Genomic DNA, 15,326 nt, shown 5'->3' on the forward strand with positions numbered 1-15,326 from the left:
GAGCAAACACAAACTTACTCTGATGCTTGTCGTTCTCAATCGAGTCAAACGCATCGTCAGTTTGATCATGGGAAGTTGGGTTTGCGTAGTCGTTATCTGAAATGTTTTTTTTGTTGAGTCAGTAACCATTTTGTTTCTAAATACAAGCTGAGAAAAGAAAAGTGTGAACAAGTTCTGTGACAGCGACACCCCAGCTGTGACATCCTGTGACAGCGACACCCCAGCTGTGACAGCGACACCCCAGCTGTGAGGTCCTGGGACAGGGTTCACATCACATCAATTCGACTATTAAAACAAATATTTATCTTCAAGGAAATTCTCGAAAGTAAATAACAATAATTGAACAAAGTGGCAATGTAAATAAGTATTGGAAACAAGCCTATCACACACACAACACACACACAAACACACACATATATATAAAGGCTTGTCTTCGTATCCGAAGATTAGTGAGGAATGCAGTATTTCCCGTGGCTGCGCAATCCCAGCAGTGACCTACATATTTTTGCCAAACCAAGTGCAAGCATAACCATTGTCCGCATGCGGCCTCAGAACGAGACAGCTGGAGGTCACTCACAAAGGCCGCGGGATACACATTTGAGAAAAAAAGGAAATCCACTGCCGCGGACAAACGCAGACGGCGAAAAGAAAATCTAAATCGACCACCTGCGGACAATATCTATCTATTCTCCTAAGTGCCCTGATACATTCATGTAGGCCCTCCTACTGATTGACATATTACTAACCCTCCTAATGATTCACATATTACTAACTCTCCTACTGATTTACATATTACTAACTCTCCCACTGATTGACATATTACTAACCCTCCTATTGATTGACATATTACTAACTCTCCCACTGATTGACATATTTCTAACTCTCCTACTGATTGACATATTACTAACTCTCCTACTGATTGACATATTACTAACTCTCCCACTGATTGACATATTACTAACTCTCCTACTGATTGACATATTACTAACTCTCCCACTGATTGACATATTACTAACTCTCCCACTGATTGACATATTACTAACTCTCCTACTGATTGACATATTACTAACTCTCCCACTGATTGACATATTACTAACTCTCCCACTGATTGACATATTACTAACTCTCCTACTGATTGACATATTACTAACTCTCCCACTGATTGACATATTACTAACTCTCCCACTGATTGACATATTACTAACTCTCCCACTGATTGACATATTACTAACTCTCCTACTGATTGACATATTACTAACTCTCCTACTGATTGACATATTACTAACTCTCCCACTGATTGACATATTACTAACTCTCCTACTGATTGACATATTACTAACTCTCCCACTGATTGACATATTACTAACTCTCCCACTGATTGACATATTACTAACTCTCCCACTGATTGACATATTACTAACTCTCCTACTGATTGACATATTACTAACTCTCCCACTGATTGACATATTACTAACTCTCCCACTGATTGACATATTACTAACTCTCCCACTGATTGACATATTACTAACTCTCCCACTGATTGACATATTACTAACTCTCCCACTTGATGTGGACGAAAAAAAAAAACAAAAATGTAACCAGTTACTACTTTCTGTGTGCCTAGAACAACTAAGACCAGTTATTACTTTCTGTGTGCCTAGAACAAACTAAGACCAGTTACTACTTTCTGTGTGCCTAGAACAAACTAAGACCAGTTACTACTTTCTGTGTGCCTAGAACAAACTAAGACCAGTTACTACTTTCTGTGTGCCTAGAACAAACTAAGACCAGTTACTACTTTCTGTGTGCCTAGAACAAACTAAGACCAGTTACTACTTTCTGTGTGCCTAGAACAAACTAAGACCAGTTACTACTTTCTGTGTGCCTAGAACAAACTAAGACCAGTTACTACTTTCTGTGTGCCTAGAACAAACTAAGACCAGTTACTACTTTCTGTGTGCCTAGAACAAACTAAGACCAGTTACTACTTTCTGTGTGCCTAGAACAAACTAAGACCAGTTACTACTTTCTGTGTGCCTAGAACAAACTAAGACCAGTTACTACTTTCTGTGTGCCTAGAACAAACTAAGACCAGTTACTACTTTCTGTGTGCCTAGAACAAACTAAGACCAGTTACTACTTTCTGTGTGCCTAGAACAAACTAAGACCAGTTACTACTTTCTGTGTGCCTAGAACAAACTAAGACCAGTTACTACTTTCTGTGTGCCTAGAACAAACTAAGACCAGTTACTACTTTCTGTGTGCCTAGAACAAACTAAGACCAGTTACTACTTTCTGTGTGCCTAGAACAAACTAAGACCAGTTACTACTTTCTGTGTGCCTAGAACAAACTAAGACCAGTTACTACTTTCTGTGTGCCTAGAACAAACTAAGACCAGTTACTACTTTCTGTGTGCCTAGAACAAACTAAGACCAGTTACTACTTTCTGTGTGCCTAGAACAAACTAAGACCAGTTACTACTTTCTGTGTGCCTAGAACAAACTAAGACCAGTTACTACTTTCTGTGTGCCTAGAACAAACTAAGACCAGTTACTACTTTCTGTGTGCCTAGAACAAACTAAGACCAGTTACTACTTTCTGTGTGCCTAGAACAAACTAAGACCAGTTACTACTTTCTGTGTGCCTAGAACAAACTAAGACCAGTTACTACTTTCTGTGTGCCTAGAACAACTAAGACCAGTTACTACTTTCTGTGTGCCTAGAACAAACTAAGACCGAAAACATAGCGATTAAATTGAACGAAAACGATTTTGTTTCCGATTTCGAACCAATCTAGTTTTCAAGCCGACATCAAAAGAAGATGAAACTTTCTTCAGTTTCTAAGCACCAAGAGCTTTTTTTTTTTTTTGCGACCATTTCTCCTTGGCTCGAAACTTGCTGTTCTAGACTTAGTCTAAAATATTATTCTTTTGGTCATATGAAGCCGATATAGACTGAATGTTTTTGTGTGTAAAAATGTATCAAAACAGAATAAAATGTAGGTATTACTTTATTATATTTTGTGTTGGGGGGGGGGTGGAAGTAAACAAAAAAGAGAATTCTTGGGGGAGAGAGCGTTACGACGTCAGAGTGGGGGGTCCGACCTAAAGCTCTTGAATGCAGAAAAGTTTTGAGAGTGTTTGTCCAATTATTTTGTAGGGATGACCACGGGGAAAGTGACCCTACAAGTCTCAGTGTGTGTTTAGTTGGTGTGTGTCTGTGGTGGGGGGGGGGGTCAATAGATGCGGGCCCTTGTCATTCAACGTAACAAACTAGAAATCACCGGCCAAAATAGTTTACAAGACAGTCAAAATAGGAGGGGCGGGGTTCCAAACAAAACAATGTGCGTGGAGTAGGATACAATAGTTTGAACAAGGATCCTGACGACACGCATCAGAGAGGTTAGGAACTATTTCGATAAAAGTCAATGAATAGACAGAGATCGTATTTAGGACTATTTCCTGAGGCGTAGCGTGGAAAGGGGTTGGAATAAGTGCTACCGAATCGAATACAAGGGTAAAAAGTAATCTCTTTATGGTGGGGGAGTCGCTCTAAAGCGGGCCGTGACAATTAGATGTACCAGATAATGAAAGTCAAGTTTTTTAGGGGCGGAACAAGATGTAAACAGTTAAAAAGGACCAGCCCAAACCATAGAGCCTTTCAAACATTTTTAAATAACTGAAAAGTAGATGAATAGTCCGATAGTGTAAGGGGAAGACAATTTCTTAAGGCGAAGAGTTGGGGGGGGGGGAGAGGAAGTGATACTCGAATTTACGACCCGGTCCAACTTATAAAAAGGGGCGGGTGGGGTCAATGTCAAAATTAACATAATAGCCAAATCAAAGGGCATGGCCGAGAGTTGTTTTGTTTTATTTTACTGATAGATCTACATTGTTTTCTTAGGAAGAAAGAATAATTGTGCAAACTTAATCCAAGAATTGGAACAGCATGAGATTACAAACGTGTTCCAAATGTGTACCAGCAAGAAGTTGATCAAAGGTATAAAAAAAATAACTTGACAATTTTTAAACCATTTTGAAACATTACAAACTTAGATCATATGCTTTCATATTCACTGACGTCTTTTGAGTGGCCTGCGAAATGAGAAAAGTCGCTAATTGATTTTTGTGGTCTGTCTGTCTGTCCTGCAGCGGAGAATTTGACCTACTTAACACTTCATTGAACCATAATTTACAAATAGAAAAACAAAACTCAGCCAGGATACTAATAATAGTTTGGATTTCCTCGATCCAGTCAGCCTGCACATTGTAATGTAGCGGGTCGGACCAAAGCGCCGCCCAGTAGTCGGTAAAGGAGCCGTGTTTAGTGCTATCAATGGTTTGAATTTTGTCAGCACCATTATGTTTGAAAGATACTCTGAGACAGAAAGCTAAACTAAAGGGAGCTAGGTTAAAGCGCTACAACGAAACCACCAAAAGAAAGGAGCATAACGCTTTATTTCAGCACACGAGAAAACAGTTCTTCCGTAAACTAGCTGATAATGGTGCTGACAAAATTCAAACCATTGATAGCACTAAACACGGCTCCTTTACCGACTACTGGGCGGCGCTTTGGTCCGACCCGCTACATTACAATGTGCAGGCTGACTGGATTGAGGAAATCCAAACTAAAAACAACCTAATACCAGAAATGCCTGATGAGGATTTCACAGCTGAGGAAGTCTCCGCAGCTATCTCAAAAACCCACAACTGGACTGCTCCTGGACCGGACAATATACACAACTTTTGGCTGAAAAAACTTACAGCCGTACATGCACCACTAACATCAAGTTTTAACGAGCTAATATCAGAACCGTCTTCAATACTGTTAGAACTCACTGAAGGGAGAACATCTCTCCTCCCCAAAAAAGGGGATCCGAACCAACCATCAAACTATCGCCCTATCACTTGTCTGTCAGTGGTGTATAAACTATTAATTTCACTTTTAAAAAGTAAAATGTATAAATTTTGTTCTGCCCATAAGCTACTAGCAGATGAACCACAAGGTTGCATTGAAGAGTCGATGGGCTGTAAAGTACAGCTAACTATAGATGGTATTATATTGCATCAAGCTAATAGAAGAAAGAGAAATTTACACATGTGTTACATCGACTACAAAAAAGCTTTCGATTCAGTTCCGCATGATTGGCTATTAAAAACCCTGGACATTCATAGAATCAACCCAAGAATAAAACAACTATTGAAAGTCTGTATGAATAATTGGAAGATAAACCTGCACCTAAATCGTGATAAACTAGGTTCTGTGCACATAAGAAGAGGTATATACCAGGGTGACTCACTATCTCCACTCTGGTTCTGCCTAGCGATTAATCCTCTATCTACATTACTCCAAGACTCTACAAACGGTTTTAGGGTTGACACTAAATGTACAAAATGTGTGTCCCACTTATTATACATGGATGATCTAAAGCTATATGCAGAAACCGAGCAAAAATTACACACCTTAATCAAAACGGTAAAATGCTTTAGTGACGATATCTGTATGTCTTTTGGCCTGGATAAGTGTGGCATCATAAGCATTAAAAAGGGCAAGGCAACGAACACCAACATTGAATTTGAAGGCATCGAGGAATTGAACTCCGCCTCTATTTATAAATATCTTGGAATAAACCAGAATGCCAAGATAAACCATAAGAAATTAAAAGAGGACTTTCTTGGCAAATATAGGCAAAGAGTTAATAAAATCCTCAACACCAAACTGTCTGGCAGTAATCTCATCACTGCAATAAACAGCTGGGCCGTCCCTGTGCTCCTTTACACGTTCGGTGTGATCAAATGGACTGACACCGACCTACATGACATTGACAGACTCACTAGAAAATTACTAACCAAGTTTCGATGCCTACACCCCAAGTCCTCCACCATAAGGTTATACCTGCCCAGGAAGGATGGGGGTCGTGGATTGCAGAACATCTTCAAATTGTGTAAGATGCAAGTTTTAAAAATACGATCAAAACTGCTCGCCTCCAGCAACAAATTAGTTTCCTTCCTACGGAAATACGACTCCGATGCAACCCCTCTGAACCTACACAATGCTGATGTCAATATCGGTTTGGACGACGTAGGGCATGAGATTCGCCAATGGGAAGAAAAAACACTCCACGGAAAATTTCCGGCTTCATTACATGGGGACAACATCGACAAGGCTGCTTCCTTAACATGGCTCAAAGCAGGTCATCTCTTCCCTGAAACAGAAGGCTTTGTTACAGCAATACAGGACAGAGTAATCAGGACAAAAAATTACGAGAAGCATATCCTGAAACTCAATGTTGTCGACAAATGCCGAAAATGTGGAAATGTGGGCGAATCGATTGAACACATTATGGCAGGATGTCCAGCCCTATCAGAATCAGCCTACCTAGGTCGCCATAACCAAGTTGCAAAGTTAATACACCAACACTTGGCTTTGACGTACAAATTGATCGGTAAGGACACTCCCCCTTATTATAAATACTCTCCGCAAGAGATTCTCGAGTCTACTGAACATCTGCTGTACTGGGATAGGCCTATTCTGACCGACAAAACTCTAGATTTCAATCGCCCGGATCTGCTGTTCATCGATAAAAAAGAAAAAACCTCTAACATTATCGATATCGCCGTACCACTGTCTCATAATTTAAGAAAAACTGAGATAGAAAAACAAAGAAAATATGGGAACCTAGGCTTGGAGATTAAGCGTCTATGGAAATTGTCCAAAATAACAATATACCCCATTGTTATATCAACCGAGGGGATAATAACAACTGACCTCACAGACACCTTCAAGGCCCTTAACATTCCTAGGAACATCTTCGTTGCCTGTCAGAGGGCGGTACTGCTGCAGACCTGCCACATCACCAGAAAATTCCTCAGTGGAAACTGTTAAAGGGACTACGATGAATTTTGTTTCTCTTTAGCGAAACTCGACCCTGAGAGAATGACTACTCGTTCATTTCTAACATAATAATACTAATCTTTATTGTCCATATGGAAATTTGTCTTACAATTTGTGCATTACACCAAACAAAAAAACATTATAACTATAAGAAACCAAAGTGTACATTCACACCAGACTCACTCATAATTTACATGTGACAAAGTTTATACCAGTTTAAGTAGTTAACATAGTTTAAGTCACTGATTAACATGCATGACTAGATTGGCACATGAACGGTGTAGGACGTAATTATCTTCGTTTTTTAAGTAACGTCTGTAATCTATAAGATAAGATAAGAGCGTATGATATCTTTCCCAAAGAAATCACAGAGACAATAATACTTTCTCAGGCCTGACTAGCCACTCCCATGGGGAAGCCCGATTTTGTGCTCCCAGTCCCATGTGTGTCCGATAAGTCAAACCATTTCTCTTTTTTGATGGGGAGGAACTGAGATTTGGCTGACAGCTTTTCAAGCTCGTCTGTACGTATCGACCAGGATTTGGTAACTGATGGCGAAAGTATTCAGCTTCCATCCCAGACTAAAGGAGTCGTTTCCAAATCAGTTTTTGTTTCCTGGCGGTAACAAACAAAACCTCCAAAACTAACGGTTCACTGACATAGGTTTTACACAGGTTTCTGCCTTATGTCGTGCACTGACATAGGTTTTGTCTGCCTTATGCAATGTCGTGAATTAAACTCTGCCCAAGCAAACTTAAGAAAATAACAGACATAATTGTTCAATTTGACTTGCCTGGATTTCAGCTTGTTTTGTCAATAGTGTTACCTTCATTTCTAGTGTGCTAGGATTAGAGAGCAAGGAGAAACAATGGCATCACTTACTATCATAAATTTGACTGTATATACTTTCTTCATTATAAATGTTATCATATTGATTCTGTGTTTTTGTTTTGTCCTTTTGTTGAGCTGGTTTCTTGATCAATCGTCTGATGATGAAAGCACTGACAATAATGATCAGAATAAGTCCTCCAGCAGTCCCCAGCCCAACTGCTAGCCATTGCAATGTTAAGTCCTTAACCTCTGTAAATAGATACATTCTGTTTAACTTTTCTTTAAAGAATAGATATCGTCAGTATTAATATCATTACAATAAAAACATCACACTAAATAATATCGCACTGAATAGTATATACTTCTAAGTAGCATCCCACTATATAGCATACTAGACAGATATTACCCGCTGCCCGCGGGTCTTAACTTGCGTATTGCTGATATAGTCACTGATTTAGTGCATTAGAAACGATTAAAGAAAATAATTATGTTATAAGAAAAGCGAATGCATGAATTCATGATTTTAAAAAATATAATGAATGGAGCTAAAAAATAGCTAATTGACCTTAATTAAATTTTTTATGAAAACATTGGCGAACGAATGTAGATCTATGTATAAATGCTTTAGAAAAACAAATTTGAATGTTAATTTGATTAAAATATAAAATAAATGAACTATAATTAGTATGTTAATGTTTTTAATTATAAAACTATCTTTGCAAAGAGAAGTTCTATCATCTAAATTCTGAAATAGTGTTTTTGACCTAGGAAAAGAGTTTCCTAACATTTCGATTTGCGCATGCGTGACCTTTTCAATTATATTACGCGAATGAATGAAACTATTAGAATACGGCTTCGCGCGTGACTTCCGTGACCCCGGCTCTAGCGAATGAATGTATAAAAAATGCTTTAGAAAATCCAATTTGAATGTTAATTTGATTAAAATATGAAATGAATGGACTATAATTAGTATGTTAATGTGTTAAAGTATAAAACTATCTTTGCGAAGAGAAAACATATCATCTTAGAGTTGAATTAGAGTTTTAGACCTAGGAATGGAAAGATGTGTAACATTACGGTACTGTCTAATGAAATATTGTGGGTCGGGAAATCTGAATTCGCAGATAAAAGGAACGAATTTATGTAAAAATGCTTTTGAAACACAAATTTGAAGTTTAATTTTATTATATAATGAAATCAATGGACTTTCTTTTGTATTTTCATGTGTCAAAGTAAAAAACTATCTGCGCAAAGTGTAGTTCTTAAAATTAGATCTAGGTCTAAATCATTTCGATCTTTTCTCATGTCAGCATAGTAAACATGGCCTACATTTATAAGATACTATACTTTCAAAGAGTTGGTCAACTTAATAATATTACACTAAATAACATTACACTGAATAACATTACACTGAATAACATTACACTGAATAACATTACACTAAATAACATCACACTGAATAGCAATGAATGATAAGTGCCTATGATTAGGTGGACAAATTAAACTGAACTGAGGTCCAGCCTTCTAGGACTTTTAAGTGAGAGGAGCAAAGCCAAGGTATTTTATTCTAAAAGATGAGTTTTCAGTTTGACTGCATTAACTATAATGGTAAAAATCTAGATCTACATTACATGACTAGGCTACTACTGTCTCTAGAGTCTAGATCTACATTACATGACTAGGCTACTACTGTCTCTAGAGTCTAGATCTACATTACATGACTAGGCTACTACTGTCTCTAGAGTCTAGATCTACATTACATGACTAGGCTACTACTGTCTCTAGAGTCTAGATCTACATTACATGACTAGGCTACTACTGTCTCTAGAGTCTAGATCTACTATTCTAGATATAGAAACAAATCTAGATTATCTAGACAGAAAGAGTGAGTGAGAGAGAGAGAGAGAGAGAGAGAGACTAGGATTTTAGTCTAGATAAACAATAGATTATTTTCTACACCTAATCTAGAAACTAAAACCTAGATTCAGTAACCAGTATGTTCGTACATTGCCAGACAATAGTTCTCAATAACTCTTGAACAACAACCTAAATAGATCTTCAGTCTCAAGCGTGACATTGTGAGACAAATAAAGACAAACAATTTTTTTAAAACTACCAACCTTTGATTAGAGTGAATGTTAGTTCAGCTGCCTGGTGATAGCATCCTAGTTCATCCTTAGCTGTACATCTGCAGCTCAAACCATCTATACTTTCATTCACTTTTACAGTCCAGCTGGCATACTGACCAACTGCTGTCATCATCTGAGTGGCACATTCTAGAGTTACAGATGTCACTACATCACCAACACGGCACGACACTTTGACATTGACATCTCTAGTCACTAAGACCTTCGTGTCAACAATGTCTGCGTTGGTCACGGTAAATACAGGAGGACTTTGAGGTGGACCTTAGATAATATAGAGAAGACATGTAATGTAGTTCTTTATAACATGTAATGTAGTTCTTTATAGCATGTAATGTAGTTCTTTATGACATGTAATGTAGTTCTTTATGACATGTAATGTAGTTCTTTATAACATGTAATGTAGTTCTTTATGGCATGTAATGTAGTTCTTTATAACATGTAATGTAGTTCTTTATGGCATGTAATGTGGTTCTTTATGACATGTGATGTAGTTCTTTATGACATGTAATGTAGTTCTTTATGGCATGTAATGTAGTTCTTTATGACATGTAATATAGTTCTTTATGACATGTAATATAGTTCTTTATGACATGTAATGTAGTTCTTTATGGCATGTAATATAGTTCTTTATAAGTCAGAGAAATCTGAGACTCCATGTGTCTGAATGAAAGGAATCCTGTTCTAAAAACTAGGGCTAGTACTGCTTGTGCTTTACTGTTTACTAGTTCTATGTATAGATGAGCAATGTGAACAAGGAATACTGCATGGTCATTTAGTATGCGCTCTGGACTGTCGTCTCAATGGCTTCAGGTTTGAACCTTGCTCGCCGTCATTCCCCACCACCTTGAGGCTAGGATGTAACAATCTCTTAGTAATAATAAAACATTAGAAAGAAATGGAAAACATAGTATAAAAATAATCATTTGCCAGCAAGTTTAAGTTCTATACTAACAGCTATGAAAGTTTGATCAAGAATGAATTACACGGTCTATGTGTCTTGTAATAAGAAAATAGGAAATGTTAAAGCTACACTCCATTCTACATATAATAATAAACACGTGGGCCAATTTACAAATAGAAAGAAACACTTAGACCATGTAACAATTCATTTTTTAAATACGTAGGTCATGTGACATCTAATAAGAAACACGTGGGCCATTTTACAACTAGCAATGATCACCTAGGGCATGTTAATCTAATAACCATTCGGTGGATGATGGTGGTGGACCTTGTTACATTAATAGTTTACTTATCAGCCATACACAAACTAATGGTACTTACAATAAAATTTTGGTTGAAACATAATCTGACTTTTGTCCGATGTTGTATTTAAAATAGAAACAGGTCTACAGTAAAATCTTGGCGTCCTGTCTGTGGAACATATATAATTATATTAAACTGGATTTTAAAATGTTTGAAAAGTAATGACATATACAAGTACATACATATCTATACATATCTATATCTATCCCTTAACAAACACATTGTTGGCTCATTGCTGTTTGAAATTTAAAAAACCCAGTTTTTTTAACATGGCATTGTGTTTTGTCTGAGCCCAACGGTGAATGATTTCCAAAACCAATGATCCATAGATTTAAAAGACCATCAAGTCCCTAAGTTTTAACTCTTAAAACATCTAAAACCAGAGTCCATGGAGCGCAGGGATCTCTGGGATCGCTAAGGTATGAGTGCATTGAGGACAAAGTGTGCTCATCGTGTAATTGTTTCTTGCTCTTACATGGAAACTTTTTGAGTGTACGCAGGAGACCAAGGACAACAACTTCCACTGTTGGAGCATCTTTTTGAATTGGCTGCCAGCGACTAAAACATCAGATCTACCATCTAGCACAGCATTACACTAATCATGACGAGAGCGTTCAAGTGCTACGTCAAGATTCTTTGTCGACTCTGTATGACCGGATGTAACCTACTTTATAAGATGGAGACCTTTGCAGTTTACTTGCGAGGTTCATTGAAAGAAACTGCCCAGATTATGGACTGTAATAACAAACAGAACATGCCAGAACGTAATGATAAGTCAATGTGAACAGTCAGCTGGAGTGGAAGTGCCACTTCCTCGTTTATCTTGAGATTCTAACCATTCAGTTGTTAACTGCTTTTAGTTCCCTGACACTGAACTTCGGATAGAACTTATAAATAGCGAGACTGTGAGTCTTTCAGCTAAAACTTATATAAAGTACCTAAATATCTATTAGATGTATGACATGTGCATAAAGTACCTAAATATCTATTAGATGTATGACATGTGTATAAAGTACCTAAATATCTATTAGATGTATGACATGTGTATAAAGTACCTAAATATCTATTAGATGTATGACATGTGCATAAAGTACCTAAATATCTATTAGATGTATGACATGTGTATAAAGTACCTAAATATCTATTAGATGTATGACATGTGTATAAAGTACCTAAATATCTATTAGATGTATGACATGTGTATAAAGTACCTAAATATCTATTAGATGTATGACATGTGGATAAAGTAAACAGCACTGAGCTTGAACTCGGGTACTTCAAATTGAGTTTTCGGTCATTGATACTTTCGGAGCATTCAGTTTGGACTTGAGCTATTTAGAACTATTTCTGAGACGTGACGAGTGTAAGAGATTATTCTCATCGATCTCCTAGGTTCCACCTATTGATAATTGATAGCTTCTGCATTAGAAAGAACTTATACTTGACCTGTGTCGGAATGGCGAAGCTGGTCGTTTAATACCTTAGCCTGTGTTGGTATGGCGGAATTTGTCATTTAACACACAGACCTGTGTCCGAATGGCGGAATTGGTTGCTTAGCACTTTGATCTGTGTCGGCCTGGCGGAGTTGGTAATTTAAATTAGCTTGACTATAGTGTCTCTTTGCTGCGGTTTGAAAGTCTAATATAATATTCAATATTATTTCTAGACAAGATCAGTTGTCTCCTGACAAGATCATATGTCTCCTGACACGATCAGTTGTCTCCTGACAAGATCATATGTCTCCTGACACGATCAGTTGTCTCCTGACACGTGCAGTTATCTCATGACATGAGCAGTTATCTCATGACATGATCAATTGTATCCTGACACGATCAGTTGTCTCCTGACACGAGCAGTTATCTCATGACATGATCAGTTGTCTCCTGACATGATCAGTTGTCTCCTGACATAAGCAGTTATTTCATGACATGATCAGTTGTCTCCTGACACAATCAGTTGTTTCCTGACACGATCAGTTGTTTCCTGACATGATCAGTTGTCTCCTGACATGATCAACTGTCTCCTGACATGATCAGTTGTCTCCTGACATGATCAATTGTCTCCTTACATGATCAGTTGTCTCCTGAGATGATCAGTTTTCTCCTGACACGATCAGTTGTCTCCTGACACAATCAGTTGTCTCCTGACATGATCAGTTGTTTCCTGACACGATCAGTTGTCTCCTGCCATTATCAGTTGTCTCCTGACATGATCAGTTGTCTCCTGACATGATCAGTTGTCTCCTGACATGATCAGTCGTCTCCTGACATGATCAGTTGTGTCTTGACACGATTAGTTGTCTCCTGACATGATCAGTTGTGTCTTGACATGATCAGTTGTCTTCATTTCTTTCTACAACTACCTTATAGTGTATTGTTGTTGTTTAACAGTCATGTGGTTAAATGTTGACATCCTGAAGTTTTCAGGACTCATAAACTCTATGTTGTTGATTTGTTGTTGATTTGAGGCACATCGGCACAATTTAGGCCATGTCGTGCCTGCAGTCCCTTAAGGACTACTCTCTCTCTCTAAACAACAAGGGCCAGATTCTATACAGTAATATAATTAAAATTAAGGTCTATTCACAGTTAAAATAGTAAAGGTAGTAAAAATTTAAATATTTGGTAAAAATCTAATGTAAATAGTGCATGTTCACAAATTCAGAAATCAGATCTTCGTAGATAGCCCCACTTCCCGAATAAAGCCCAGTACCTTCCCAGGGTCGACATTATTAAATAGTGTTTTTAGATTAGTGGCTCTAAAATGTTTCGCCCTGACATCCTGGTATCTGGGGCAATCAACGAGGATATGTTCCACGGTGAGGCGAGAGTCACAGTACTCGCAAAGTGGGGGCTCCTCTCTCTTCAGTACAAAAGAGTGCGTGATGTAGGTGTGGCCAATCCTAAGTCTGGACATGGTTGTGCTACCACGCCTTGTCAGACCCTTAGATGTGGGCCGCCACCTGACATCCGCCACAATCTGCCTGAGTTTACTGTGAGTCTCAGCCTCCCATCGGTTCTGCCACTCTCGATAGGTGGCAGAGGCAATACTTTGTCTCAGGTCCGAGTAGGGAATTTGGGTTCCTGACACCGCATGATTTAGGGCTCTTTTTGCTTCTCTGTCTGCGGCTTCGTTTCCCTCAATGCCAACATGGGAGGTGACCCAGATGAAGGTGACATCCCTACGGTCGGCTGTTATTAGGTCCAACAGCTTCAGGCTCTTATGTACCAATGGGATGTCAGTCTTCATCCGCCCCAAAGCTTGCAATGCAGATTTGGAGTCGGAGCAGATTATAAATTTCCTCCTTTCTGATGCTTTTACGGCCATAAGTGCAAGCAATATTGCCTGCTATTCGGCCGTAAAGATGGAGCAGCCATCGGGGAGTCTACGGGAGATTGTTTTGTTCCGAAAGGAGCAGGCACACGCGACCTTTCCCTCCATTTTGGATCCGTCTGTGTAGATGGTGCCATAATCTCCGTAGCTCTCCTGCAGTTCCCTAAAGTGGACTTGTAGTATGCTTGGGTCTGTATTTTCTTTTTTGAAATTAAGGAGGGATAAATTTAATTTAGGTTTATTCATTAGCCAAGGAGGATTCTGAGGGGTTTCTATTTTAGAGATTTGGTCAATGGGTGGGGTTAAATTTTGGATGGGTTCTCTCATTCGAAGGCCCAACGGCTGTATGACGTTAGGCCTTCGATTGTATAATTCTACCTCTGTGGGGTTAAATATGGAGTCAAAAGCAGGGTTCGTGGGGTTGGATTTTAGCTTGACTATATACTGCATTGCAAGCTTTTTCATTCTTATATCCATGGGGAGTTCTCCAGCCTCCACATGGAGACTTGGGATAGGTGATGTACGAAACGCGCCGAGACAGAGACGCAGGGCAGCATTTTGTATTGGTTCCAGTATTTTTAGGTACGACTTCCTTGCTGCTCCATATATTATGGATCCGTAGTCTAGTTTGGATCGAATTAGACTCCGATAGAGCAGCAGCAAGGTATCTCTGTCAGCTCCCCAGTCCGTATGGCTGAGTACTCTTAGTATGTTTAATGACTTTTGGCATTTCTTCTTAAGTTCCTTAATGTGGGGGAGAAAATTAAATTTGGAATCTAAGGTGAGGCCTAAAAATTTTGTAGTTTTCACGACAGGGATCTTCTATTTGTGTATAAATAGTTCAGGGTCTGGGTGGA

General features: G+C 38.5%; 1 protein-coding gene across 4 annotated transcripts in view; it reads right to left on the reverse strand.

The window, feature by feature from the left end:
• The window catches only part of LOC106059474 (uncharacterized), a 70,713-nt gene that overhangs the window by 591 nt on the left and 54,796 nt on the right, over positions 1-15,326 (reverse strand). For all 4 annotated transcript variants that reach the window (XM_056031471.1, XM_056031469.1, XM_056031472.1 and 1 more), the window contains 4 exons: positions 11,155-11,244; positions 9,847-10,134; positions 7,778-7,975; positions 19-96 (listed from right to left, as the gene is read on the reverse strand). In XM_056031471.1, coding sequence (XP_055887446.1) covers positions 19-96; positions 7,778-7,975; positions 9,847-10,134; positions 11,155-11,244 — 654 coding nt within the window. The remainder of the gene's footprint in view (positions 1-18; positions 97-7,777; positions 7,976-9,846; positions 10,135-11,154; positions 11,245-15,326) is intronic.

Source organism: Biomphalaria glabrata, chromosome 6, assembly GCF_947242115.1.
Source record: "Biomphalaria glabrata chromosome 6, xgBioGlab47.1, whole genome shotgun sequence".
Taxonomy (NCBI): Eukaryota; Metazoa; Mollusca; class Gastropoda; family Planorbidae; genus Biomphalaria; species Biomphalaria glabrata.